Source organism: Brassica rapa, chromosome A02 (genome assembly GCF_000309985.2).
Source record: "Brassica rapa cultivar Chiifu-401-42 chromosome A02, CAAS_Brap_v3.01, whole genome shotgun sequence".
Lineage (NCBI taxonomy): Eukaryota > Viridiplantae > Streptophyta > Magnoliopsida > Brassicales > Brassicaceae > Brassica > Brassica rapa.
In genome coordinates, this window is record NC_024796.2 from 26,372,772 (window position 1) to 26,400,432 (window position 27,661).

The window sequence follows — 27,661 nt, forward strand, 5'->3', positions numbered from 1 at the left end:
AGGTCGAGCTCCGAGGGTAAGGTACATGGTCAACGGACACATGTATAAGTTGGCATACTATCTCACGGACGGTATATATCCAAAGTGGTCAACATTTATCCAATCTATCACACTCCCTCAATGTCCCAAACAAGCGTCATTTGCTAAATGGCAAGAAGCAGCCCGAAAAGATGTCGAGCGGGCATTTGGAGTATTGCAAGCTCGGTTTGCGATAGTGAAAAACCCGATTCGTACATTGGACAGAGAGAAGATAGGGAAGATTATGAGAGCATGTATCATACTACACAATATGATAGTTGAAGATGAACGAGATGGTTATACAAACCGGGTTAATATTTCAGATTTTCAAGAAGGAGAATCTTCTAGAACCTCGGAGGTCCTAAACGAAATTCCTACATTGTTCAATGATACATTTCCCGACCGCAATGATCTTCGTGATAGGCAAACTCATGATCGATTGAAGAATGATTTGATCGAAAACATTTGGAATAAATTTGGTAATCAAGATTAATAATTAGTTCTCTTTGTAATATTATTAAATCATTGTATCTTTTTTTTTTAATAATACAATTAATAAAATTTCAATTTTAATTTTTTTTACAAAAAAATATTATTTTATTCCTAAGGACTCATTCTTCAGGATCACCATTGGACGAGTATTTTAGATCCGAATCTTTAACTAATAAAAAAAAAAAAATTATATGCTTAAAATATGATTAAGGACTCATGTGGGAGTATCACCATTGGACATGGTCTTATACCTTGCGTATTATATTTTCAAAGTCATGATATCTTTACAGCTTTTATAACTTTAAGTCTTTAACCATTTCAGAAAATGTTTTTATTTTTTATATTGTTTCGATTTTCCGATTGAGGCGTGATCTTGTTTAGGTAGTACTCTACTCTCTACCTTTATCTTTGACTAAAGTTTGTGGAGTAAGTGGGACCCAACCAGCACTTAGTTCCATTCTACGTCGTCGTTTCGTTATTCGTTATTAAAATTAATACAATTGAGCCCAAAAGGCCTGTAATTGGGCCAAGTAATGAACGCTTGGTGAGATGATTTGAGTGAGAAGAGTCGTCGTCTCCGGCGATCGCCGGAACAAGAACATGTTGGCGATTACGAGAGTGATTAGCCGGAGAATCCACGGCAAGGGTGATGTAGCTGTTCCAAAAATCTCAGGATTCTCTATTGTATCTCCCAAAAACGTAAGCTTCGCTGTGTGTTTTTGAACTCTTCATTCGATTTTGGAATCTGATTGATTAATTGATTATCCTTTTGAAGGTTGAGGTAGAGTATGCAGATGGCAGCAAGTTCAGTTTCTCATCTGAGTTTCTGAGAGTGCATAGCCCAGCTGCTGATGGGAAAGTCAGATCAATCGGTGGTGAAAAGGTGAAAACTTTATGCATCAGAGATGGTTTCTAGACTTTGATACTCTTGTCTTTAGTTCATCTTCTATGCATGCTTATTGCAATAATGTGACGGCTTCCTTTTGAGGGCTACACTAGCATTGGATGCTGGTTTTGTTTGTTTGTCTTAATGTTTCTTGGACCAGCTAAAATTATAGCCACTAGCGAGTTGTTATTGCTCCTATCTCCTAACTTCTACTTTGGTTCTAGATGGGTTGTTGGCAAAAATCAAGTCTAGTTGGTTTGGTTCTTTGGTTTTTGTATAACCATATGACTACTAGTTTTCTGCTCTATTATTGGGCCATTGGCTGAAAATTGGTAGATCCTTGGTGGGTTTCGAAAAAAATTGATGTCTTTTAAGTTTTAAGTAGAAGAGTCTGCCATGATGTATGTGATATGCTATGGCAATTGACAACTTTGATCATTTATATAAAGTAAAAGAGTCTGCAATGATGTTGATTCTAGCAATGAGTCCTGGTGTTGTTTTCTTTGCGTTATGGCTACTAGTTTTCGCTTCTTATGGCCGGTTTTTATCAAAAATGCAGTCTTTAAGTATCTTAGCAATTAGTCTTTGTGTGACTAATCAAATTCTAGTGGGACAAACTTTAAGCTCTACTCTTTACACTATGGCATCAAGTTTTGCTGATTTTATCTTTGGCCTGATCAATTTTTGTTTTTTTTCAATCAGGTGATATCTGGAAGGCGGTATGTAGGAATCATGTCTGCAGAACCGGTGGGAAACTATGGGGTAAGGTACTTACAAATCCCTCTCAATGTCATTCATTATAACTTAGCCATCAGAGATGCGAGAACTTTTGTTTTATTTTTGCTTATAACTTTTATTTTTATTTTTGTTTGAGGATTCAGGTTAGTGTTTGATGACTTGCATAGAACAGGAATATATCCATGGGACTATTTCTACGAGCTTGGGAGCAATAAGTTTGGTCTCATGAGAAGCTATATCAAGATTCTTCAAAAGCATCATCTGAGCCGTGAACCTCCTCCGAGAAGGAAATGATTCTTATCAATGTGTTTTACAGTTTTTGTTCAAAGTAGAATCCTTGTTATGCAGAAACATGAATCTTGTTGCCATCTTTCAATGTGCTCTTATTTAAAATCACCCTCATTAGACGTGATTATAAAACCACGAATATTCTGCAAAACGTCAAAGACACTAAAAGTATAAAAATAATAAGAGAAAATTACTCAGATTAACTCTAATCTTTTAGTTAATTACTAGTTTATCTCTATGTAATCAACACATCTGAATATAGGTATATAAAGACCAAATAACCCCAATAATTCTTCTTTACTACAATATTGCCATTATCAATTTAATTCATTAACAAATTTAAAAACTAAAGAAAAAAAAGGGGTTTCCTTTCGTCGTCGTACGTCGACAGAAGCAAAAATAAACATTCACAATAACAAAACCTAGGGTTCGCCTAAGGAGATGTCGCTAGCGGTTTGATTTTCTTCCTCTGATAGTAGCATCGACATTGTGAGGGCTTTGATTTCTCTGGCGAGTGTTTGCAACCCTTCCTCCGACAAAGCTCGATTTGGCGTCTTGTTATCTCCGCTCTCGAACTCTCCGGTGAGAATCACCATTGTTTCACCTGTCATCCTTTTCGTCTCCTCTACTGAAAATCCAAACTGATTTATGGTTCCAAATAACTTTAGCAAGAAGACTTGAAATCAGATTAAGGATAGTTATCCCTTCATTAAGGTAAACACACGCTTTTGTTCACCAATCGGTAGTACTTTTAAATTATGCTATGAGTTTTAGAGAGTGGTTAGTTTTAGTGTTGATCTTACATGTTTTCTATGACCCCAAACAAGATAAAGAATCTTAGATGTCTTAGATGACAGATAATCTATTGTAGTACTGGGTATAGAGCCTTGGCCAAGAGGTTGATTGAGTGAAAATCCTCATTCTCTTGATTACAACAAATACTCGCTTTTGTACTAGCATTCATGGTAACAATTTTTTTTGTTTTCATTGTTAGATATGGCTTCTTCTAGCACTAAGAGAAACTATCCGCGTCTACTCTACAGTAAAGGAAAAGCTCCTAGTCAGCAAAGGAGTATGAGCTATTATAGCTATTTGTCCAATTTTCAAATGGTAAGAGAGGGTGTGGGATTTGATGCATGGGAGGCTGTAAAGAAGTCTGCAATTGGCGTTTTTCCTATGTTTTATGAGCTCAAATTCACATGGTGTGCGAAGCTTGTCCATTACCTATTAACGAATCAGCTTCAAGTGAAGAAGAATTATGAGATATGGTCGTTGATTGATTGGCAGCCCATTCGTCTCTCTTTGGTTGAATTTGGTGAGATAACGGGAATGAATTGTGAACCGTTCCAAAAAGGGGAAATTTGTGATGTTGATCATACAGACTTCTGGAAAGAAATGGGGGTTTCTACAGTTGTTGGTCCTAACTTGGTTCAGCTTCAGTCGGTATTGGAAAGATGCAAGTATTGGAGTCTCGAGAAGAGGACAATGGTTGGATTGTTATGTGTTCTTCATCTTGGTGTCTATGGAATTGCTCCCTCACGTCATATTCCGTTGGAGTGTGCGAAGAGAGTCCTTGATTATGAAGCTTTCCAAAGATACCCGTGGGGTCGCGTAGCGTGTCAGAGTTTGATATACTCTGTTAAGTGTGCTGATTACAGCACAAAGGAATCATATACAATGGCAGGGTTTATTTTCATCTTACAAATATGGGCATATGAGTCAGTTATGGGCTTAGGAGAGCTTTACGGAAACAGAATTGGTGGTGCAGAAGTGCCTCTTCTTTCATGGAGTGGATCCCGCAAGAGATTCAAGTTCGAGGAGTTTGTTAGACAGGAGAAAGAGCACCATGAAGATAAGGTTTAATTTCTTAACAATTTTGTTGTCTGTTCATCGTTTTCATTATTTCATAGAATAATGAATAACAATTATCTTATAGGTGCGTGTGAGACATTTTACTACAGAACCAAATGGACAGTATACGCCTAAGTGGGATGATGAAGTTGATGATGGTGATGTGATAAACTTGGTTCTGGATATACGTAATGATTGTATAAATAGAGGATTTTGGGATGTCACAGAAGAATCTCCAGCTACTACAAGGCTGAAGCGTCCTAAATCTGTTCCCGAGACTGATGGTCAGAGTTCTAAAAAGAAGAAAGGTGATGATACAAAAACTGTTGGGATTGAAGAAAACACTAATAGTCCAAGTGTGAGTTATATTTATACTTTTTTAAGTAAGTCTGCAATATGCTTTTATTATAATAATTTGTTTTGGTTAATTGTAGAAAGAAGAAATTCCAGTGAGCCAGCTTTACACTTTGATGAAGACATTGACAGGAAAACTGGATAACATAGATACATCGATTGAAGCAAAGGTTGGTTCCCTTCTCGCTCCTATAACTGAGAAGCTAGCAACAATGGAGAAGGAACTTCAAAAGATGAAACAAAAAGAGGCAGCTGATGAGAGGAAAGAAGATGCAAATTCCAACGCTAACAATAATGAAAATGCTGAAGTAAATAGCAAAGAAATGGTATGATTATTATCTTATTCATATATTTGTTTCCTGTTAGGATTATTAATATATTTTTTTCTTTTGAAGTCTTGGATGGTGGAGATGAATTCCACATCGCAGGATGGTTTACCTTCTCAACGTGTTGTCAAAAAAGCAAAGAAGGCAAGCAAAAAATGTGAAAATATGGGACTTGACAAGAAAAAGGTTTTTGATAAGAAGGTTTTGAAAACCAAAATTCAAGTGCCACATTTACTTGATAACGCCTCAGGGGATGAAACATGGTCTGATCCAGTGCAGCGTGAAAAGGTTACAGATCTTGGTGATCATTTAGATGCCTCAGCAGCCATGGCTAAAAAGCTAAATAAGCCTACATCTCCCACACCTTCGTCACCTCCGCAGAAGCGCAAAACTAAGCTGGCATCATCTCAGCTTTTTCCTTTCGTAGGAAACTCTACCGTGAAGCGCATCATCACAGGTGTGACACCGTCCGTCTCAGCATATGATCCGTTTGCTGATGTTGACGCTGATAAAATGAGGAATTTACTGCACTTTTTACTGGATGATGAGTATGTATTCCTGTTATTTTCTTGAGTTTAATAATGTCATATTCCTATATTTGTTTTAATCTATATAGTGTTCTTATAGGAAGAACTCGGACAGGACATCTACCCATAGTACAGAGTTCTATAAGGTGATAATAACCCCAAGAAATAAGTGGCGTACATATAACTATGGCTGGTTGAATAACATGGTAATCCTTTTATTCTTCTTAAATGTTTTAGTCTTAAATTCTCTAAGTGTTATACATTTGTCCTAACAAGTTCTTTTTAATTTTTTTTTCAGCATATGTGGTCTGCGATGCATATGTTCTATAAGAGATCACTTTGTGATCCTTCACCATACCATTCTCAGCGCATTGCTTTTTTGGATCAGTGGGTTGTCACCAAAATTGTCAGTGATTTTAAAGAGTTTAATCCGAAGACTTGGAAACCTACAGATACATATAAGGGTATCTTCAACGGCACGTATCCATATGACCGAGTCACAAACAAGAAGTGGCTTCACGATATAGATCATCTATATGCATGTCATTTCGTAAATGGTAATCACTGGGTTGCATTGGACATCGACTTGGGGAAGGAGACCATTACCGTTTATGACAGCATTCTGACCTTAGTAGATGATAAAGAAATCCAGAACTTCTGCCGGCCGTTTGCAAAGATGATTCCCTCCATTCTGAGTACTATGGTCTCCGCCACTGTTCGGAAGAAAAGTGAAAAACAATTCACTGTACGAAGATTGAAAAAAGTTCCACAGAATGACCCCCCAGGAGACTGTGGTGTTTATACCATAAAATACATTGAATGTCTTGCGATTGGTTGCACATTTGAAGGGTTACGTGATGAAACCATTCAGGTTCTTCGACGGAAGCTAGCTGCTGAGATTTACGACTCTGTTGGAGAACCTCAAATCACTCATTTATTTACTGATACTGCAAAGTAGTACGTTTAGTTTTAGATTCTCTTGGTGATTGTTTAGTCTTATTAGCGCAACATGAGTTTTATTAGTGAACGTGTGTCAGCTATACAATTTGCAGTCCACATTTATCACAAGGCCGTTTGTTCTGTTTTAAAAAAAAAAATCAGCTTTGGTTTATTGACTGAGTTACTAATTATTGTTACATATAACAACAGTTTTAACTCGCAACGTATTTAAAAAAAAAAGCATGTGCGAGAAGAAGAGCTAGAAGAGAAACAAAAGAACCAGAACCAAGCTAATTATTTTCTACTAAAAATTCTGAAAGTATAGAAAACGACTAAACATAAGCTAAACTTGAACCTTGCAGGTGTTACAGTTATGTCCAGATTGATGACACTTTGAACATAAATGTTGTTTTCTAGGTCGTTTTTTTTCAGTAGCTTTCTCCAGAGCCGATTTCATCCTTGATTTTTTGGGTCTTCCAGGTTGTGTGTGTACAACCGGAGGCAAGCAAATCTTTGTTGTGATATTTTCTGGAACCGGTGAAGCTACATCTCTTGGCATTATAGAGGTGGAATAAGCGCTCCACAAGTATGAGCTATGATAGTAGGGGTGACAAAGAGATATGCTGCATTGCTTACGTGCTTCCGCTGACGCGATTGCATGAACACATGGTAACTTTTCCTTATCAAACCGACGACACGTACACATTCTTCCTGTTAAATCAACGATATGCAGAGACGAACCAGTTGTAACTTGTGAATGATGCAAATCAATTGCTTGAACTGTAAGCATCTTCGCATGTGCTACACGTTTCTGAGAAAAAAATAGTGTTACAAACTGTCTATAAAAAGCAAGTAACTAACAAAAATATAAAGAGAAGGTGTTATTTTACCTCCAAAAGTTTCTCCACTCCACGAGTCAAGGTTGTCTTCATTGTTCCCGCAGCTGTCCTCCTACTTGCAAACCATCTTGTCATCATTAATCGTAGCGCATCTAAAAGTTTTACAATGGGCAAAGTTCTCGAGCTTGAGATGACTTTGTTGATGGACTCAGCAATGTTTGTCGTCAATAAGTTGTATCTATCCCCAGGGAAATGCACACGAGCCCACTTCTGTATATCAGCTGTTTCTAAATATTTGTGTAGTCCTGGATTCATTGCTTGAATCTCCTCAAATGTTGTATTAAAATCAGCCAATGTAAAAGCACTTGCAGCTCTTTTAAACAATCTAAATGCATCACCTCCTCTGTACCGTAGCAATATGTTTTTGTAAAGATGGTAAGTGCAAATTCCTCGACTAGACATAGGATACACTTTCCCAATAGCTTTACCAATTGCTTTATGCCTATCAGAAATAAGTGCAAGTTCTTCATCATCAGGAATAACATTGCTTAGTTGTTGAAAGAACCATTCCCAAGACTCATCATTTTCAGTATCAACGACTGCAAAAGCAATAGGAAATATCTGAAAATTCCCATCTTGAGCTGTTGCGGTTAGTAGTGTTCCTTTATATTTTCCCTGAAGGTATGTACCGTCCACGACAATTACCTTTCTCATGTAAGGAAATCCAACTATACTAGCACCAAATGCAAGGAACAAATACTTGAATCTGTCAACCTCATCAACTTCCAAACGTGTGTAAGTTCCAGGATTTGCTCTTCTTATATGATATAGATATGTGGGCAACTCTGAGTATCCGCTCTCTGCAGAACCTCTAACAATATTTCTTGCACATAAAAGTGTTCGATGAGACTTCCAATAATCCATCTGGTTTAAAAAAAAATTAAATTAGATATTAGATACATTATATTTTTTTATAAACAAAAAAACTAATAATACATATGTTGTTTCAGATGACGCACCTTAACACCAAATCTCATGTTTAATGCTTCTCCGACGTGTTTTGGGAGAACTTTTGAATCAACACCTCCAACAAAATCTATATATAGTACTGCAAGGATCTCAGGAGTTGCTTGTCGGGCACTGGCAGAACGTTCTGTAACAGAACATGAATGTTTTGAAACGTGTGTACGAATGGTAAACTGAGTCGACTTTCCAACTGGGGTAGCTCGTACTCTCCATGTACATCCTTCTACCCAACATTTAACAACGAATATATCTCTCGCTGATTTATCTACCCTGAAATCAAATTGATGAAGGACTGACAAGATCTTCAACCTAGTCTCGAGTGCATCTTTCGTGTCATATCGTTGTCCAATAGCCAAATTAAGTGCATCTAATTCTAGCTTAACATGATGATTACCCCTTTTAACCGGAACACTCGCAGACATGGATCCATTCTTCACTTCTTCTTCTTCTTCTTCTTCTTCTTCTTCTTCTTCTTCTTCAACATGAATCCCTTTCAATGCAAAGTCTTCATCACCAGAAGACGCCCCATCTAAATCATCACAATAATCAAATATGGAGCCTTCGTCGTCTTCATCAATTGCATCCTTGTCTTCTTCCAAAACTCTTGCCTTAAGTTCGAGACAGATTTGCATTGCATCTGTTTTAACTTGTTCCAAAAATCCATTAAACTGCCTTTGATTTCCAATATCTATAGGCGGTGTGTTTTGCGGTAATGTTAGCAAAACTTTCTTTGGATACATGTAGCTCAACTCAACGTCGTAAATCTCCGTATCGACATTGTGCGCTCTGATCACCATATGAACAAAATCCTCGTAGCTTGTTTTGTGGTTCACCGGTATTACCTTGCTTCTCTTTCCTTTATCAACACCGAATAACCATTTGGGTTTTTCATGTATCCATTTACCGCAAACAATTTTTACTTGAGCCATAAGTGAAAAAAGAAACTCAATGACACAAGAAACGTAACCTCTCGTCAAAGAAGAAGACGTGATGGTTGGTTCTTTGTACATTAGGGTTTTTTTCCTTCTTGGTTTAAATTAAGTTTTGGTTATGGTTTGGTTTACTTAATTTATTTCAGTTTATTTAGTTTAATTTGTTGGTTAGAAAGATTTCGGTTTAGTTTAATTGACATATATGTATTATTTAAAAAAAAATCAGAATCTAATGGTTAAATCCGGTTTTCATAAACCAGTTTGGTTAAGTAAATTTAATTAGTTTGTGGCCAAAGAATTATTAAATCTGTCGCCAAAGTAAAAAAAAATCTGTCAAATTTTAATTAAATCTGTGGTCAAAAGATAAACAAATCTGTCAAATTCATATTAAATCTGTCAAAATTAAGTAAATCTGTGGTCAAAGGATAATAAATCCGTTAGAACTCAAATAAATCTGTCAAAATTAGGAAAGTCGGTGGTCAAAGTAAAAACAAATCTATCGAAGCCTACATAAGTCTGTCAAAAATAAGTAAATCTGTGGCCAAAAAAATTAAATCTGTGAATATTTAATAAAACTGTGACCAAACACGATAGGTATATCAAAATAAATCTATAGAAATCTAATTAAGTCTATAGAATTTAAGATAAATCTGTGGCCAAAGGAAAATAAAAATAAGTCTGCGGCTACATAAAACATGGACAAAATAAGTCTGTGAGTAATGGCATTTTCGTAATTATTATTTTTCATTACAAAGGATTTCAGGGTAAAATAGGCATAAAATTTAAACTAGTAATTAAAAAAAAATTAGAGTCATTCTAGTAATAAACTAATGAATTAGGGTTAAACTAACTTTTTTCCCAAATAATAATCATCTTTTCAATCTTCAAGTCTCCTCACTTATTATTTCAAAATAAAAATGTTCTCTGTAATTATTTATGTTAATAGTGTACACCAAGCCCTTTGTACGTAATATATTTTTTGCTTTCGATATCAGAAGTTTCATTGTCAAATCGTTTTATATTTTGAGCTATTGGACATTTGCTACATGTATATTTTTGCATAAATCAACTTTTTTGTCAACGTATATTTTAAATTAATAATGTGAATACGTATACTATGTTGTTTTAAAGTTTTATTGTAAGATTTAAATTTCCAAAAGTTTTAAATAGACAAGGTGATATGATGATAACATAATGTGGGCTTCACTCGCTACTTCTGCCCTTGATTTATCCTTTTTAGTGTAGCCCCAACTAATAATTCTATAGCTTTTTGGGACAATTATTGATTATACAATAGATTAAGACATAACTACTTTATTTTATAGCGACTGAAATGTGTAGATATCATTGAAACTTAAATTAATAACTGAAAAAACAAAGGCAGTTGTAATCATTAATCGCTAAACGTTAAAACGAATGCAAAATAAAACAGCTTTATATAACCGGTCTGGAATAGTGTTGCTTTCTGTGATGGTTGAAGCGTAATGTATCGTACTAACGACCATGTTAGAGATTACTTGCAATCTAAAGCTGTCTTTTTGGTGTTACAAAATATTCTAAAACGGTTGTACAGACCAACGTTGATACCTCCTACTTCATCTACTTTTATTACCACCAACGAAACTATATACAATTAAAATGTTTTTAGGGGAAGTAACTTCGAATCTAATAGAACTCGAAGACCTCTGTGAAAAATGCAATATGATTTGCTTGCTTACATTCACTTTTTTGGTGCTGTTTAATTAGCAAACTTGTTTACCTTTTCAATACATTGTTAAACTACTATTAGCACTTGTTGACTCTTCATCTTTGTATCTCGATTGGATGCATGGTTTGTTGAAAAATAAATCTTCTTGGAAACCAACATTTTTAATCGCTTAGTCCAAAGCATTTTAATACTATCAAGAAATGTAGCCAAAGCATTTTAATACTATCAAGAAATGTAGACAACCACGATACAAAAATCATTCTTGTATTGTTCCAAACTTTTACCAAAGGGTGTTGCTACAAAGTCTAAGACAAAACTAAAGTTGCGATAACATATTAAACGCAAATTAGATGGTGGTGAAATTGTATTTTATGAAGGGTAGGTAAAGAGAAGGTAAAGAAACTGAATGGTGAAAATAATATCTTGCAAAAATATTTTAAATATATACGTTAAAGATATTCTAATAACATGTTCTCATTACAACAAACATTCATATTTAGACATAAAGTAACGTTCATTTTACATGTAAACAGGAAATCCTAGATTTAAATCCAATTGATTTTATTTTAGTTACTTTTTAATTAAAACATTCCAGGAATATAATTAATAAATAAGAACATGTAAATTTTAAAGGACTCGAAAATCGATTGCCAGGAAGAAGACCAAGTTTCTGGAATTTCTCAGGTTTTTCCCTTTTATCACAAGAGAAAAAGAAAAAAAAAATGTCAGCCAGAAAACATTTTATTTTCCTTTTGCTTCAATTCTCAACCACTTCATTTCAACGACCACATCAAAAAAAAAAATCATTTCTTCCAAGTTCTTTTTATAATTCTAATCCTTTTTAATTTCCTATCCTCAAAAAATAACAAAACCTAAAAAGTTTTTAAAAATTGAAACATTAATTTATGTTTTGATTTTATCTTCAAATTGTTGGTGGGACCCAGATGTAAATAATATTCTTGAGATCTTCTCCCCACCTCAGCTTGAGAGAAAATCTGAGTTCCCTTTCAACGACATACATACAGAGAGAGAGATAAAACATTTCTCCCCTTTCAAATTTTGAATTTCAAGAGACGTTTTATTGACGACGAAGCAAAAAAACACTTTCCCCAGAAAATAAAAATAAAACCTTTAATTTTTCTGAGTTCTGTTTGTTCATCTTGAAGCTAAAAAATGGGTGAATCTGCAGTTCTAGCTCATTCATATTCCTTCGCAGCTCCTATAACCCGTACCGATTCTCATGAGGTTAGTCTCTTCTTCTCCAATTTATTGATTCCTTTCTATTTTTAAAAAGCTCTGTTTTTTTTTTGGGAAATTTTCCCGGAAAATATCCCAACGGAAACTGGGCTCTGTTTTATAAGCTTTTCATGAATACCCACCAAGAAAGTTTCAACCTTTATCGATATTGAACAAAGGAAGCTTCTGGGTTTGTTGTTAATGGAGTCTCTAAGAAACCAAATATGAAAAGTTTCATTCTAGAGAGAGAGAGAAAGTAGCAGATAGATTCAACTGAAAGTTTCCAACTTTGGATTCTAGAGAGAGAGAGAGGAAGCAAACGATTAGTTTCTTCATTAGATTCAACTGAAAAGTTTCCAACTTTGTGATTTTGATGTGAGTTTTTTGTTTTGTTTTGTTTGCAGGATCACACGAACCATGCGCTTAACCAATCAATCTCGTTTGGGAAGTTCATGACAGAGAATCTTGAGTGGGGCAAGTGGTCAACGTTTTCGCACAAGAAGTATGTGGAAGAAGCAGAGAAGTACTCTCGTCCTGGCTCCGTCGCTCAGAAGAAAGCCTTCTTCGAAGCTCATTACAAGAGAATAGCCGAAGCCAAGAAAGCTGCAACGGAAGAGCAACCTACCGTGACGCCAGCTGAAGTCTTGCTTCAGGCTTTGGAGACGCAGCCTCCGTTGAGTTTGTTACCGGAGGAAGAATCAACCACCGAGAGGAAAAGTATTCAAAACGACGACGTTCTTGTTGATGCCGTGGATGATGAAATGGAAGTAGTAAAAGAGAAAAGTGAGTGTGATGACAAGGAGGAGGAGAAGGAGCAAGATGAAGAGTTGTTGAAAGAGGAGAAAACAAGGAGATCGATGACCAAGAACAGACCGGTGTTTAGATTGTCTCTGGAGAAAACAATCCCTCCTCCTAAACCTATAGAGACAAGGACGGAGGTTGCTACTACACCAGAGAAAACAAGGTTTGTTGTTTCTCTCTATGTAACACTAATCTTTGTCACTCTTTACTGATTGTTTTTTAAAATACAGCGAAAGACCGATAACTCAAATCTCAGAGAAGAATGAAGAGAAACCGGTTCACCGCAAGAAATTCAGTTTCTTGAAGTAAGTCAGACTCTCTCTTTGTTAGTATTGGTTTTGTTACTGTTTTTGATTATGGTTGTTTCTTTTTGTTTTACCTCCAGCTGTTTCAGGGGTAATGCTAAAACTCGAGATCAGAATCAGAGCAGGAAGAAGGTAAGATCTTTCTTCAATTGAAATCACATGGTCACATCAAGATGATTCTCATATTATCTGTTGCGTGTTGCGCAGGGAAAGAGGGAGACGAAGAAACAGAAGAAGCAGTTTCTATGTCTTTGTTTCAAGCCCAAGACTGTAAGAAGAGAATCGTAAAGAAAGGCTAAAGAAAATAACGTTGAAGAAACTCTTTAGGGGGGAACCAAGACACTACACACAAAGTCTGCACATGGCGAATGGAAGAATAAAAGAGATCGATCTTAGGGTTTTCAAAAACTCAGATCGTTCGATCAAGCTACTACTTAGTGATTAAAACACAAACAATTTCGTTATTACGTAGATGTCATGTCAACGAGTATGCTCTTTTTTCACCAGTTTAAGAAGAGAGACTCGAGTACAATAGGAAAAAAAAAAACTGGAAGTAGCTTCTTTTGTTTCATGTACTATGTAATGAAGAACAAGTCCAGTTTCTTGATATGATCTGAATCTTGTTCTTTGAACTTGGCTCTTGTTTGATAATAATAATAAAGGTATCAATATCAACTTTACGTGAAAGATAAAATAAACAAGCGTCTCTATAAACAATTATATTACATTCCCAAAAGAAAAAGCTGAGCCACGTGAAAGAGGGCATCATCGTTTCTTTCCTTTTCAGACCAAACACCAGCCATCTTCTTCATCAAATCATCCAACACATGTTCCATCATAACCCGCACATCATACAAAAAATTTCATCATTGTCGCGAGACCCACCATCTTCTTTGTCGCTGTTATGTCCGTGACCAAAAGATATGAATAACAGAGCAAATGTTGTCAATGTATCTTTTCTTGTTTGTGCCAGTACTTGTGGTTATGTTAATCTTACCACGTTGTGTTCACGTATATTTTATAAAACACTGCAGGTGGAACACAAAAGAGTAGATGAGGTTTAAGTTTTCTTCAGTTTTATTACTCGAGAGATTTTTCAGCAAGATACAACCACAAAGCTCATCTACTTGGGAAGACTTGCCAAAAGAGTTTCTTTCAGGTGTGGCAACAACAATACAAAAAATGAATTGAAAATCCAAGACTGTGAAGATTATTAGCTTCAGTGACCGCACAACACTTCAAAAAGCAGTTCAACGCTGAAGTTGCTTGATATGCGCGATCTGTTTGCCTGGGTTCAAACCCTTTGGACAGGCACGGGCACAATTCAAGATCGTATGGCAACGGTAAAGCTTGAACTCGTCGTCAATAGCCTCAAGTCTTTCCTTAGTATACTCATCACGACTGTCGCTTATCCACCTGCACATGTGAAAACAAGTATCTTGTTACAACACACATCGAAAGATCAAAACTTTATCTACTACCTCGATTATAATTAGCTTCCCCAACCAAAAAACATTGAATATACTGTTTCCACAATCCGATTGCTAAAACACCAATTCAAGCAGCAAAACAGAAATGAAGAACCACACAAGCCGAGTCAATGCGGCTAACAACAAGATATGTCATATGCGTACACGAATCTTCCCATTGAAAGATCAAAACTTTATCTACTGGCTCGACTGAAAACAGCTGACCAAACCAAAACATTGAACATACTGTTTCTACAATTAGATTGGAAACACCAATTCAAGCAGCAAAACAAAAGTGAAGAACCACACAACACAAGTCGAATCAATGCAGCTAACAACAAGATATGTTGTATACACGAACTCTCAACCATCCATGCAAATTCTGTCTGAAAACAGGTTCCTAGTCCTACATTATGCAGCCTATTCCCATAAAAAGCCAACTTGAATAGTGTTAAAACACATTGAAAGATCAAAACTTTATCTACTAACTCAATCAAAATCATCTTCCCAAACCAAAACACGGAACATAATATTTCTACAATTAGCTAGACTGGAAACACTAATTCAAGCACCACAACACAAGTCCAACCAATACAGCTAACAACAAGATATATATACACGAATCTTCCCAACCCTCCATGCACATTCTAAAAAACAGGTTCCTATTCCTACAACATGCAACCTATTCCCATAAAAAAGAAACTTGAATAGTGTTACAAACACATCGAAAAATCAAAACTTTATCTACTGACTCGATAAAAAAAACAACTTCCCAAACCAAAACATTGAACATACTGTTTCTACAATTAGATACAAGTCGAATCAATGCAGCTAACAACAAGATATATATACACGAATCTTCCCAACCCTCCATGCACATTCTAAAAAACAGGTTCCTATTCCTACAACATGCAACCTATTCCCCTAAAAATTCAACTTGAATAGTGTTACAAACACATCGAAAGATCAAAACTTTATCTACTAACTCAATCAAAACCAACTTCCTAAACCAAAACATTGAACATGCGGTTCCTACAATTAGATACAAGTCGAATCAATGCAGCTAACAACAAGTTATGTATACACGAATCTTCCCAACCATCCATTCAAATTCTCAAAGCAGGTCCTAAGTCCTATCATTCGCAATTCATTTCTATATCCATTATTCACAAGCCATCAACACTACCAATCTCTAATCATTACCTGTTAGCATGCAGCAAAGCAGCAGGGCCAAGATAAGACTCAGGGTTCCACCAATAACTAGGACACGACGTGCTACAACAAGCACACAAAATACACTCATACATCCCATCAAGCTTCGCCCTATCCTTCTTACTCTGCAGAATCTCCTTCCCATGCTCATCCGACGCCGGACTCTTCCTCTTCAGCCACGGCTCGATACTCTTATACTGATTATAAAAATTCGTCATGTCCACCACCAGATCCTTTATCACAAACATATGCGGCAAGGGAGTGATCGTCGTCGTCTCCTTCGCCCCCTCCTCGATCTTCGTCAGGCACGCGAGGCCGTTGCACCCGTCGATGTTCATCGCGCACGAGCCGCAGATCCCTTCTCGGCACGAGCGGCGGAACGTGAGGGAGGGATCCGTCTCGTTCTTGATCTTGATTAGGGCGTCGAGGACCATCGGGCCGCAGTCCTTGAGATCGATCTGGTAGTCTTGGAGCTCGGGCTTGCTGGGGTTGTCGGGGTTCCATCGGTAGATCTGGAACGTCTTCAGGTTCGATGGTTTGCCGCCGTTAGACGAAGGTTTTGATTCCGGTTGTGGTGCGGAGGCTGTGCATCGCGACGGGATTAGCCTCGCCGCGGTGGTTAATCGCGACGGATTGGTTCTAACCAATTTTCCGATCAAGCCGGACGCCATTTTCACGGGAGATTGAAGATGGCTGAATATTAATTTGAGTATTTATATTTTTCGGAAAATAATTAATTTATAATAAACACAAAATTAGCAAGATCACCTACGTGTGCGTATTTGTAGATGTGAGGCTCAGCTTCATCTACGTATAAGAGCCGTAGATCTTTTGTACAAGTAACTCTTTGAGACATTGTGACCGTTCGTTATAGATACTAACTTAGGTCAATCGTGGCCGTCACAGCACTGGAAAATTTCCAAAAGGCGCGTGCTCGTCTCGAGGAGAGTGTTATCTAACACGTGGTATTATTTTATTGGATGCCTTTACCTACTGAATAAAAGAGGAGCCGGCAAGAGGAAGCCCGTCCCGTTTAGAAAGTGAGAAACACCGTCACATCTGCAAGAAAAATAATCACCATGCATAAACTTCGCTCTCTGTAAAAAGGTTTTTTTCTTGAATAAATTTAATACTAATTCAAAAAAAAAAATTTGGCTTGAATTACTTGGTAAACTACTTTTAACATCTTACCAAAAAAAAAACTTCTGTTTTTTCACCATGTATGAACTTCTTATTTCAAAACATGAGAACATTTTGCATGTGCAAAGTACTGCAAAAACAAATTAAAAAAGACGAGAAATTCATGGTTGGTTGGAATTGATTGAGAGTTGGGAAAACATGTCACATGATTTACAGATGAGAGGCATTTACTAGGGAACTTTTCAAAATTACAGGTTCTTGACCGAAGACATATACTTTGTTTCATAACAGTACTCTTCTACAAATCAAAACAATCCAAATCATTATAACATTATCCACACGTCCCATTGATCAAACGATATCTACCATCCTTGAGACACCATTCCGAGATTCTTGGTCGGATCCATTGATACTCTCTTTCCTTCTGAACGATCTATGACTGAATATCCTAGAAAATATCTTAACCGGACCAGGCGCTTCTCTTATAGTTTCTGAACCGTCACGGTCCTGGACCTCCAAATCATCCGATAGTTTCTTCACTAATTCCACAAAATGTCTACGGTATGTTGGATACCTTGACACCGTTTTCGTTAGCCCTTGAATCCTAACAAACCCCAAAAAGTTCAAAAATAGAAACTTTAGCCTCTCTTTATATATAAACTAGGTAAGGAACCCGTGCGATGTCGCACGCGAACTCATTTTATAAAATTATATATATATATATATCATACTTTATAACTAATATTTTTAACTGTTTATTTTTGTTTTCAACTAACAATATAGATTGCACCTGTCTATGTTTATTTATATATATGCACTAAAATTATATTTGTTTTACAAATTTAGAAACTATAAATATGTACATAGCAATTAATATATATATATATATATATCTTATTATTATTTTTGTAATTTATTTGAAATTTGAAATGCAATTTAATATATTTAAAACTAATTAAAAGCAAACGCATTTAAACATAATAATTTACTAAACTGATAAGATAATTTATAAGGATGAGTAGGATACTCATAATTTATTTGAAACCATGTAAGAATATATGTATAGTCAAAACAAGATTGCATAGCAACTGTAAGAATCATGTCCAACATGTTGTTCTTGGTAAATTACACATGCATTCTTCTTCTTTTTTATTATTTGTATTTTTGTGAATTATACTTTACTAAAGAATTAACTGCTTTCGAAGAATCATATATTGGTATAGCATTCCCCAAAAACTGTAATGATTCATCACCAAATACTACCACCACTAACAATTACAATGGTTCATCACTAGATATTGCAATGGTTTCATTTAATTAGTTTCAACTGTTTATCCAGAAAATTGAAATAGTTAACTTAAATGATTACAAATATTTACTTAAATTTCCAACAATCATTCTCTATTTAAGTGTAATTAGAGATTTACTAAATTAATAATACATATATCAAATTCATGTATAAATGGAAAAGTGCACATATAAAAAAATGTTCTTGTTTTACATTTTTTTGATACTTATCTACTAATAAAAAATATTGCAAAATAGATTCGAATATTTTATTGAAACCAAATCATAATTAAAAAAATCACACAAAAGAGGATATTATAATCCATAAAATTTAATTTAAAACCTTATATTTTATATAATATTATAAATAATTAGTTACTCAACAAAACGAATTACCTCAGAATTTTTTAGATAATTTGAAAGATTTTTGAAAACATATAATAAATAGATATGAAAAAGAACTAAAAGAAAAATCATTAAAATTTTTACAAGTTTAGAATGAAAAGTTACATTTTTAGACTATTTTAAAACCTCTTCAAAATTTATGTAATTTTTATAGTGAAAAAACATCTTTACATATTTTAATAATTTTGTATAAACCATTGCATTTTTAGAATGAAAAAACAAATTACTATGAAAGAATAAATCCTTAAATATTTTTATAATTTCTTTTAAACTAATACAATTTTTAGGGATAACTTATATCTTTACATATTTTGAACTACCCAAGAATTATGGATTTTCTCCTTATTAATATTATATAACTACATGGATTCGTAAAACTATATGAAACAATTAACCATATAATTAATCATCGAATTCTTTCCTACCCCATAATTGTTTATCAAATAATTAAGAAACTAATTACCAGTCTTTTATTTGTCACTTTTGAACAATTTAAATGGTGTCTTTTCATAAAAGAAAATATATCTAGTAGCTTTTCACATTATTAATTGTGACTTTTCACCAACAAAATTATAACCGTCAAAAAAAGTTTTAGAGTAATTAAACCGATGCAAAACATTTTTCATTCCTCAGAATCTTAATATGCATGCATGTACTCCTTGTAAAACAATTTTTATTTGTAAAGCAAAACAATCACTCAGGCATGACTACTATTAATAAAATTCGAGAACAAAAGAAAAACAAATTTCAAGCACTTATTCAACCATTGCACATGTTCGTCTGTGTGTCAAAATTTACAAAACCTTAAACTAACAAAAAAAAACAATATTTCCAGATCTACAACAAAATGCCAGAATGCAACATTTCCAGATGTCATGCTTATATAGATGGTTTATGAATGTAATGTCCAACGTTTAAGGAACATGATTCTTTACTTTCTAATCCAACATCAGAATTCCTAAATGCATGCAAATCATCAATTTGCAAACGTTTGATTATGTCGACCCTAAACATGTATCATGAACAGTCATTAAAATGGATGTAACAATTTTCTCATATAATCTGAGTGTATGAAATTATAGGACATGAATCATGTATTGATGGAACATACGTAATCATAAATACAGTTTTATAAGAAAGAAAGAGAAAGAAAAAAAAGAAAAAATAATAATTTTATTGTCTTGTTTAGAATTATTTTTGCTATCGAGACATGAATGATTGATCCTACATATTATCATTTGTTTTTTTCTAAAAATTTGTAAAACTGTAAGGACAAATTTTTACTTTGAGAAAAGTATGGACATAGACCATTTATAGATTTTCAAATATCTATTTGAATAGTCACATCTTTTCAATTTAAAGGTAGTTATTTTGAAGTGGTACTTATATGAATAGTCACAACTTCTCAATTTAAGTAGTCACATCTTTTCAATTTAAAGGTTATTTATTTTTGTAATAATACTCATATGAATAGTCGTAACTTTTCAATTTAAAAGTAGTTATTTTAACATAATACTATTACAACACATTTTGAATAAACACATCATTTTAAAACAGTTTAATTATAAAAAGACATCTTAAAAAAATTTAAAAATAAATTTTATATAGGTAGATCATTTCAAAAAACAACTTCATTATAGAAAGACACCTTAGCTATTCTAAAAATCTATTTTACTTTTACAATGGAAAAAAATGACTCTTTACTCTAACTAATACACGATTTTTTAATCAAACAAATAATTGTACAAAGACATTTTTTGGGATTTTTAATATCATTTTAGATGAAAAGACACATGAAAAATACTCCATTTTTTAGAGTTGCATGTTGGAAACACAACCTTTCAATTTTATAGAGATTCACAACCTTTGGAATTAATTAGAAAAGATAGTTATTTTGAAAATATACTTATGTGAATAGTCACAACTTTTCAAGTTTAAAAGGATACTTATATTAATGGTCACAACTTTTCAATAGTCATGACTTTTCAACATAAATAAGATTCATAACCTTTAGAATTAATTGGGATTGCTATTATTAGTAGATATAGAAACTTTTAGACATTACCTGCGAGCAAAGGCGTCAAGCTCAGCTCTTTTACGCTCGGTGAAAAGAGGAGAAGATGAATCAGCATACGAAAAAGGCGTCAAGAAAAATAATCACCACTAGATTTTGATCCGCGCAGGCGCGCGGGTGTATATTTTGAAAAATATGTTGATATTTGTTTTTCATGTAATTATTAGGATTTGGAAAAATGAATTCGAGAAACATAACCGATACCGATCCAAAAATATAGTACCAAACCCGAACATAAATTGATTAAATATTCTAATTATTCAAAAATTTGTTATTTAGAGAACCGAATCTGATCCAAACCGAAGTATTTGAGTATCTGAATTTATCTAAAAATAGATTTATATACTTATATATATTAATTATTTTAAGATTTAACGTATATAAAACATCAAAATGATACTTTTAAATTGGTTTAAATACTTGAAAATATATATAGATAGTCAAAAGTAAATATCTGAAATAGTTAAAGTATACTCAAATCACCAAAAATACTTAAAATAATTATTGATTCCGTATCCAAAATTTTAAATCAAGCCAATTGATATGTTAAGCTTAAGTATTATGACATATGTTATTCAAATTTATACGTAATATATTATTTTATTTATACATTTTGAGAAATTTAAAATATATAATGATTTAAGACTTTAAAAATAATTTAAATTAGTTATCCAAACCCAAACCAAACCCGCAAAGATCCAAATCGAACTCAAACCAAAATTTAGAAACATTCTAATAAGGCTGAAATCTTTGACCCCGAAAACCCGAAATACAAACCGACCAGAACCAAACCCGTATGGGTACCCAAAAGCCCATCCCTAGTCATTATTATATATCGTATTTTATCATCATATAATTAATCGTATTTTATATGTACCATCATATAAGTAATCATATAATTAATAGTATTTTATACATACCATCATATAAATAATTACATAGATTATACTTTTAAAACTTAATATGAAATATAAAAACCATAATTTGAGTTGGTATTTCAAATTGGGCTTTGTATTATATTTTTATTATATATATTGACAATATTTTCTATAATGGTTATTGAAAAATAGTTTAGTAAAAATCCATTTTTGAATATATATATATATATATATATATATTTTTTTTTTGAATCAATTTTTGATATAAATCAAATTTGAATTATTATTTTGATTTGAAATATGTGTATAAAGTTTAAATTTTGTTTTATGGTTAGTTTAGAAAAAAAAATTTAGGCAATTAGATTGACCCATTTTGGTATATTTTAAAAGTGGCCTAAATAACTTTCAATTTTTTTAAAAAACATAAGCCCATTATTTTTTTTCTTAATATTACTATCCTTGTTTTCAAACAAAAATAATTTTTTTTTAAAAGACTGCAATCCATGTTTCCAAACACTCCAAATTTTTTAATAGTCCTATTCAAGTCTCCAAACATTCCAATTTTGTACTTGAGTTTTAATAAGATAGATGCATAAATTTCGCTCTCTGTAAAAAGGTTTTTTTCGTGAATAAATTTAATATTAATTCAAAAAAAAATTCATTTTTTTGGCTTGAATTACTTGGTAAGACCATCTCCAATGGTAAGAACCCATGATGAATTCTAATAACTAGTTTAATTATCTTAACATTTTTACCCAAAAAAAAAAGGAAAAACTAGTTTAATTATAAATTTTGTAATCGGTGAACTTTAGAATCTCTTGCAATGTAATTAAATTTGTTATGGTCCAATAGCAGAACCCTTTTGAAGTTCTTAAAAAATTTTAAAAATAAATTTAAAGTTGAATTATTAAATTTAAATTTTACAAAACTTACAAATTATTGGATTTTATAAAATTTAAAAGTAGAGAAAACTCAAAACTAACCAACAAACCTTTCATTTAAATTAATATAACAACTACATTAGAGACGAAACCATATCCATAAACATAATGTTATAAACGAGAGAGAGCATGTGACTTGTGAGAGATAAGAGACATAGAGGTTTACTTTCATGCTTCTCTTTCAGTTGGCTGAGTCTTCCTTTGAGGTAAGATCCAACCCATTCCCAATCCTCTGTTTTGATATCATCATAGAAAACACACAAATCAATTTTCTGTTGCTTTTTTCTCATCCGCAATGAACAAGCACGAGCTATAAATGAATCATTTTTTACCTGTATAGCTTCACAGATAGTCATATTATACACATTGCACACAATAATTTGCAAATCAATCATATAAACTAACTTGCCATATGAAAGAGAGTGGACACCGTAGTGAAAGAAAGAAGCAAGTGTCTGATGAACATAATTCATTAACAATGCTTTGATGCTCTTTTCCCTGGTTCCTACATCATCAAATGTCACAAAACAGAAAACCATCCTTTAGCAATCAAACCCATTCACACTCAGAGCATTTACAATTCCCAATACAAAATCATCACCCTCCTCCTACATGGTCTATGGAGTTCAAGAAAATGCTTAGCATCTGAATTCAACAAGGGTCATTCCCATACTAAACAATGAACATTTACAGTACAAAAACTATCATCAGCCTATACCTTCTGCGGATGATGTTGGGGTGATTGATCTTCCTCAAGATGAAAATCTCCGACATGAGACTATCTTACAACTTCTTACTAAGCCTAGCCATGGAGACCTCCTTGATAGCAACCACAGTTCCATCTACAAAAAACTTCTATTTTTTTTTCACCATGCATGAACTTGTTATTTCAAAACATGAGAACATTTTGCATGTGCAAAGTACTGCAAAAACAAATAAAAAAGACGAGAAATTCATGGTTGGTTGGTTGGAATTGATTGATAGTTGGGGAAACATGTCCCATGATTTACAGATGAGAGGCATTCGCTAGGGAACTTTTTTTCAAAATTACAGTTTCTTGACCGAAGACATATACTCATCTGTTTCATAACAGTACTCTTCTACAAATCAAAAACAATCCAAATCATTATAACATTATCCACACGTCCCAGTGTCCATTGATCAAACGATATCTACCATCCTTGAGACACCCTTCCTTGATTCTTGGTCGGATCCATTGATACTCTCTTTCCTTCTGAACGATCTTTGACTGAATATCCTAGAAAATATCTTAACCGGACCAGGCGCTTCTCTTATAATTTCTGAACCGTCACGGTCCTGGACCTCCAAATCATCCGATAGTTTCTTCACTAATTCCACAAAATGTCTACGGTATGTTGGATACCTTGACACCGTTTTCGTCAGCCCTTGAATCCTAACAAACACACACAAAAACACAAAGTCCAAAAATAGAAACTTTAGCCTCTCTTTATATATAAATATAGAAACTTTTAGACATTACCTGCGAGCAAAGGCGTCAAGCTCAGCTCTTTTACGCTCGGTGAGAAGAGGAGAAGATGAATCAGCATACGAGCTCTTCAGCCTCTCTGAGTCTCCATACAGCAACACCAACCTTCCGAGATACTCTTCCTCTTCATCAGTTAAGTTCGTAGCTTTCATTTGCTCCTTTAGTATCAAAAACGGATTCAGAAACCAATCAAAGAAAGCATCTTTTGGTCTGTTCTTGGTAGTTAGTTCAGTTACACCGTCACCTAACACACAAACATTGTGTCACTAGTTCAATCCTCGTTGATGATTCAAGAAAACAAAGAAAAGGTTGAGACTTTACTGAGCAACAAGCCGGAAGTATTGGCTTTGACAGAGCGTAGAATCTCATAAAGAAATGCGTAAGCTGGTAAGCCAACGCTGATCACTTGGCTGCCGTTACTAGACCTCGCCTCTTCGATATCTTTTGAGTTTATCAGTCCTTTACTCGCCAAAACGTCTCCAAACTTCCTACACTCCACAAAGAGACCATCCAAAAGCTGCAAGGTTTCAACACCCATCATCAAAACTCAAAAAAGTCTTTATTTTGCTATTTGGGTTTGTGATATAATATGCATGTGCTTACGTCAAGAGGCTTAACATCAATCATAGGGACTCTCACTGACCCTACTCTTGTTGAAGCCATGTTCTTGACAGAGCCTTGTCTTGGTATAGGACCTGAAAAAGGTGTTGGTTCGGCTTCTTTTTTTCGATACTTAGGCCTTGGGAAGCAAGATCCTTCATTCATGTCAAGTATATCAGTGCTATACTCGTCGTAAATGGACACAGACGCGACCACAAAGCATAGTCCATAGTAAAAAGATGATTCTTGATATGAGACTACTCCTGCATAAGCACCGAGGAAGATGCTAGAGACCGATGAACCAAGAACTGCTCCCGCGACGGCCAAAGGCCAAAGTAAGATTGCTAGGCCTGCTATGGGGACACACATTGTCTCCAGGAATGGACCTTCCCGTCCAATGAGGTCGTGAAACAGACGGTGCCAACCTTTGAAGAGCATGTAAGGGCTTTTGCATAAGGCTACGAGTGAGATCACAGGGAAAGCAACAAGAATCCCGAGTGCTGAAGCTATCAATGCACCTGGAAGTTGAAGTAGCCTGCAAATAAAATTGCAGACATAAAGTAAGCTGGGCACTTTACCCGGAAAATTCGAACCGGAACCGACTCGAAAATTTACAAGTTTCTAGTTGAATCGAAAATTCTTCTACCCGAAAGAACCGGAACCGAAAAGAACTGATCCGAATAGATCTGAAAAGAATCAACCCGAATAGACCCGACCCTATAAGAACTGATTCATACCCAACCTAAAAACATGAATATCCAAAATTATGACTTTATATTTTCTATTTTCTATATTTTAATTTGTTTGCAATCTTTATTATTATTTTGTAACATTTATAAGTAATAAAAAAACATTAAATGTTAAATATAGAGTTTAAAAAATTTCAATTATTAAGAGTTTTTTGGTTATTTTGCAAATTTTTATTTAAATATGATATAGATTTCAGCTAAATTTTGGTGGTTTTCGGATACTTTGAGTTTTACCCGATTTTAAATATCCAAACCGACCCGGATCCACTACCAGACTCAAAAATTACAGATATATTAATTATAGATTTGAACCGACCCAAACCCGCTTAGCGTACGTAGTTGGTTCCAAATGACTAGACCTGAATGGAACCGACTCGAACCCGAAGACCAGGCCTAGTAAGCTCTATTTAAAGATACGTTAGAACTCAAGAACGAGCATAAACATATACCTTATCTCATGATAGTTCTGATCCGGACTACATTTTCTAATCTCATCCATAAATGAGAAGTAGGAGTGAAAGCACACGTCTTTGAAGTCACGGACAACAATGAAGCTGCGCTTGACGGTGCTCCAAGTTCCATCATAAAAGCAATGGAGAAGAGGGGAAGGCTTGCCCTCGCCAACGGCATCAAAGGTAGCGAAGATTGGGGAGAGAAAACCATATAAAGCTCCTCCAAGAACACTTGCTAAGACACCAAGAATTGGCCAGAGAATGATGGCGGCAGGTAGACATAGGCATATAAAGAGCTTCAAGATCGGTCCTAATTGTTTGGCACTGAGAAGAATCAAACAAAGAGTCTTCAACGCCGAGAGAGAGAGAAAAAAGGAAAATGGAATGTTTTCAGGAGAGGAGTTAGTTACCTCGTTATTGAGTAGAATGTCCAAACGATGTGAATAGGCAAAAGAGTTAGTATGATCGCAGAGTTGCCTATAGTCATAACGAAGCATACCAGTGGACACAGAACGATACCTAAGCAACAAAGAAAGCATTGTTACATTATAATGAATTTGATAAGTGCAAATGAGCCTAAACAGAATCAAAATGCTTGACTTCTTAAACTTTCAGACACTCAAATTAGCTCTATAGTTTACAGTATGAAGAACAATCACTAAAGTCAACATCCATGTAATGAAGTCAACGTGAGTTAAAACCACTTTGTCTGAACAAACTGAAAACTAGGCTTAAAGGGGTAGAGATCCATTGAAAGTTCAGACCTTTAGTGCCACCCAATAGAAGAATGAAGGAGATAAAGTGTGAAACATGGAAGCAATGTTATAAAGAACTATAAAGGTCATACCTTTGATGACACCCAGAAACAGCAATGCAGTGAAATAAGGAAGGAACACTAAGAAATGCACCAAAGAAGCAAGGAATCCTTTTGGAGGCTCCATTTGAATTTTGAATCTTTTGACTTAAACCCCACGAGTTTAACACAAACCCATCTCTCAAGACCCAGTCAGCGCCTTCCTAAGAGCTTCAACGCTATTTTTGGTATTGATTTTGGAGTCCTGGAAGCAGATACAATTAAAATAAGTAAACAAAGAGAGCTGAACAGAACGAAAACAGAGTAAACATACTTTCTTCATCTTTACGAAACGTTAATGCTGATACAGCTTTAAAAGTCTCACGTGGCAGTGATTTGCGATTAAGAAATCCTTCCTCTTCTCGAACTACGATTTTTAAAAAAATTACAATTAAACAGGACAACCAAAGAAACTGACCTCTTTGTCCAACGAAGAAGAAGAAGCAAAGAGGGATCCTTTCGACTTATCTGCTTTAATAATTTGTTTTTGTGGATGGCTTGAGCTTAACGCATTAGCAAATATCTGAACTTACAGATAACGAGGCATATAGAGGACAAACGAAGTCACATCAAAGGAGACTCCATGAAAATGCCTAATTTTGCAGTTAAAATAGCTTTTATTACTTTCCAGGTAAATTTGTATTGGTTGTAGTGGCGGCTACTTTTGTTGTCGGAATGGAATTTTTGAGGTATTTATTTTCTGAAATGACATAATTTTCTGGCAATATTGGCAAATAACTAACAACGAGATTTTGATCCGCACTTAAAAGTGCGAGTTTGTTTTTCATCTATTGATCCAATATTAATTGAAAAACTACTTTTATCTTT

General features: G+C 34.5%; 5 protein-coding genes across 8 annotated transcripts; 3 read left to right on the top strand and 2 right to left on the bottom strand.

The window, feature by feature from the left end:
- The first annotated feature begins 976 nt into the window (after positions 1-976).
- On the top strand, positions 977-10,099 carry LOC103854242. Its single transcript, XM_009131175.3, has 5 exons — positions 977-1,209; positions 1,286-1,393; positions 2,099-2,163; positions 2,278-2,598; positions 10,079-10,099. The coding sequence occupies exons 1-4, from the start codon at positions 1,111-1,113 to the stop codon at positions 2,426-2,428; spliced, it is 423 nt and encodes a 140-aa protein (XP_009129423.1). The 5' UTR covers positions 977-1,110; the 3' UTR covers positions 2,429-2,598; positions 10,079-10,099.
- On the top strand, positions 2,788-9,651 carry LOC103854346. The gene is made up of 6 exons (XM_033285920.1): positions 2,788-4,279; positions 4,359-4,631; positions 4,708-4,953; positions 5,023-5,501; positions 5,581-5,686; positions 5,779-9,651. The coding sequence occupies exons 1-6, from the start codon at positions 3,419-3,421 to the stop codon at positions 6,436-6,438; spliced, it is 2,625 nt and encodes an 874-aa protein (XP_033141811.1). The 5' UTR covers positions 2,788-3,418; the 3' UTR covers positions 6,439-9,651.
- A 1,717-nt stretch (positions 10,100-11,816) lies between the features above and the next one.
- Positions 11,817-13,941, top strand: LOC103854240 (protein WVD2-like 7). Its single transcript, XM_009131174.3, has 5 exons — positions 11,817-12,169; positions 12,565-13,124; positions 13,192-13,266; positions 13,347-13,398; positions 13,474-13,941. Exons 1-5 carry the CDS (start codon positions 12,098-12,100, stop codon positions 13,552-13,554), a joined length of 840 nt encoding a protein of 279 aa, XP_009129422.1. The 5' UTR covers positions 11,817-12,097; the 3' UTR covers positions 13,555-13,941.
- Positions 13,942-14,320: 379 nt separating this feature from the next.
- LOC103854239 (succinate dehydrogenase [ubiquinone] iron-sulfur subunit 1, mitochondrial) lies at positions 14,321-16,648 on the bottom strand. The gene is made up of 2 exons (XM_009131173.2): positions 15,939-16,648; positions 14,321-14,682 (listed from the first exon to the last, which is right to left on the bottom strand). The coding sequence occupies exons 1-2, from the start codon at positions 16,616-16,618 to the stop codon at positions 14,517-14,519; spliced, it is 846 nt and encodes a 281-aa protein (XP_009129421.1). The 5' UTR covers positions 16,619-16,648; the 3' UTR covers positions 14,321-14,516.
- Positions 16,649-17,274: 626 nt separating this feature from the next.
- LOC103854238 (uncharacterized membrane protein At3g27390) lies at positions 17,275-27,500 on the bottom strand. Of its 4 annotated transcripts, none has more exons than XM_033285922.1 (8): positions 27,108-27,351; positions 26,828-27,038; positions 26,391-26,499; positions 25,978-26,304; positions 24,783-25,314; positions 24,501-24,696; positions 24,174-24,423; positions 17,275-17,691 (listed from the first exon to the last, which is right to left on the bottom strand). In XM_033285922.1, the coding sequence occupies exons 2-8, from the start codon at positions 26,919-26,921 to the stop codon at positions 17,439-17,441; spliced, it is 1,761 nt and encodes a 586-aa protein (XP_033141813.1). In that variant the 5' UTR covers positions 26,922-27,038; positions 27,108-27,351; the 3' UTR covers positions 17,275-17,438. The 4 variants fall into 4 exon arrangements, with proteins under 4 accessions (XP_033141813.1, XP_009129420.1, XP_009129419.1 ...); XM_009131172.3 differs by lacking the exon at positions 17,275-17,691 and adding an exon at positions 23,625-24,086 and having other exon boundaries at positions 27,252-27,500; XM_009131171.3 differs by lacking the exon at positions 17,275-17,691 and adding an exon at positions 23,625-24,086 and having other exon boundaries at positions 27,108-27,350.
- Positions 27,501-27,661: the final 161 nt, after the last annotated feature.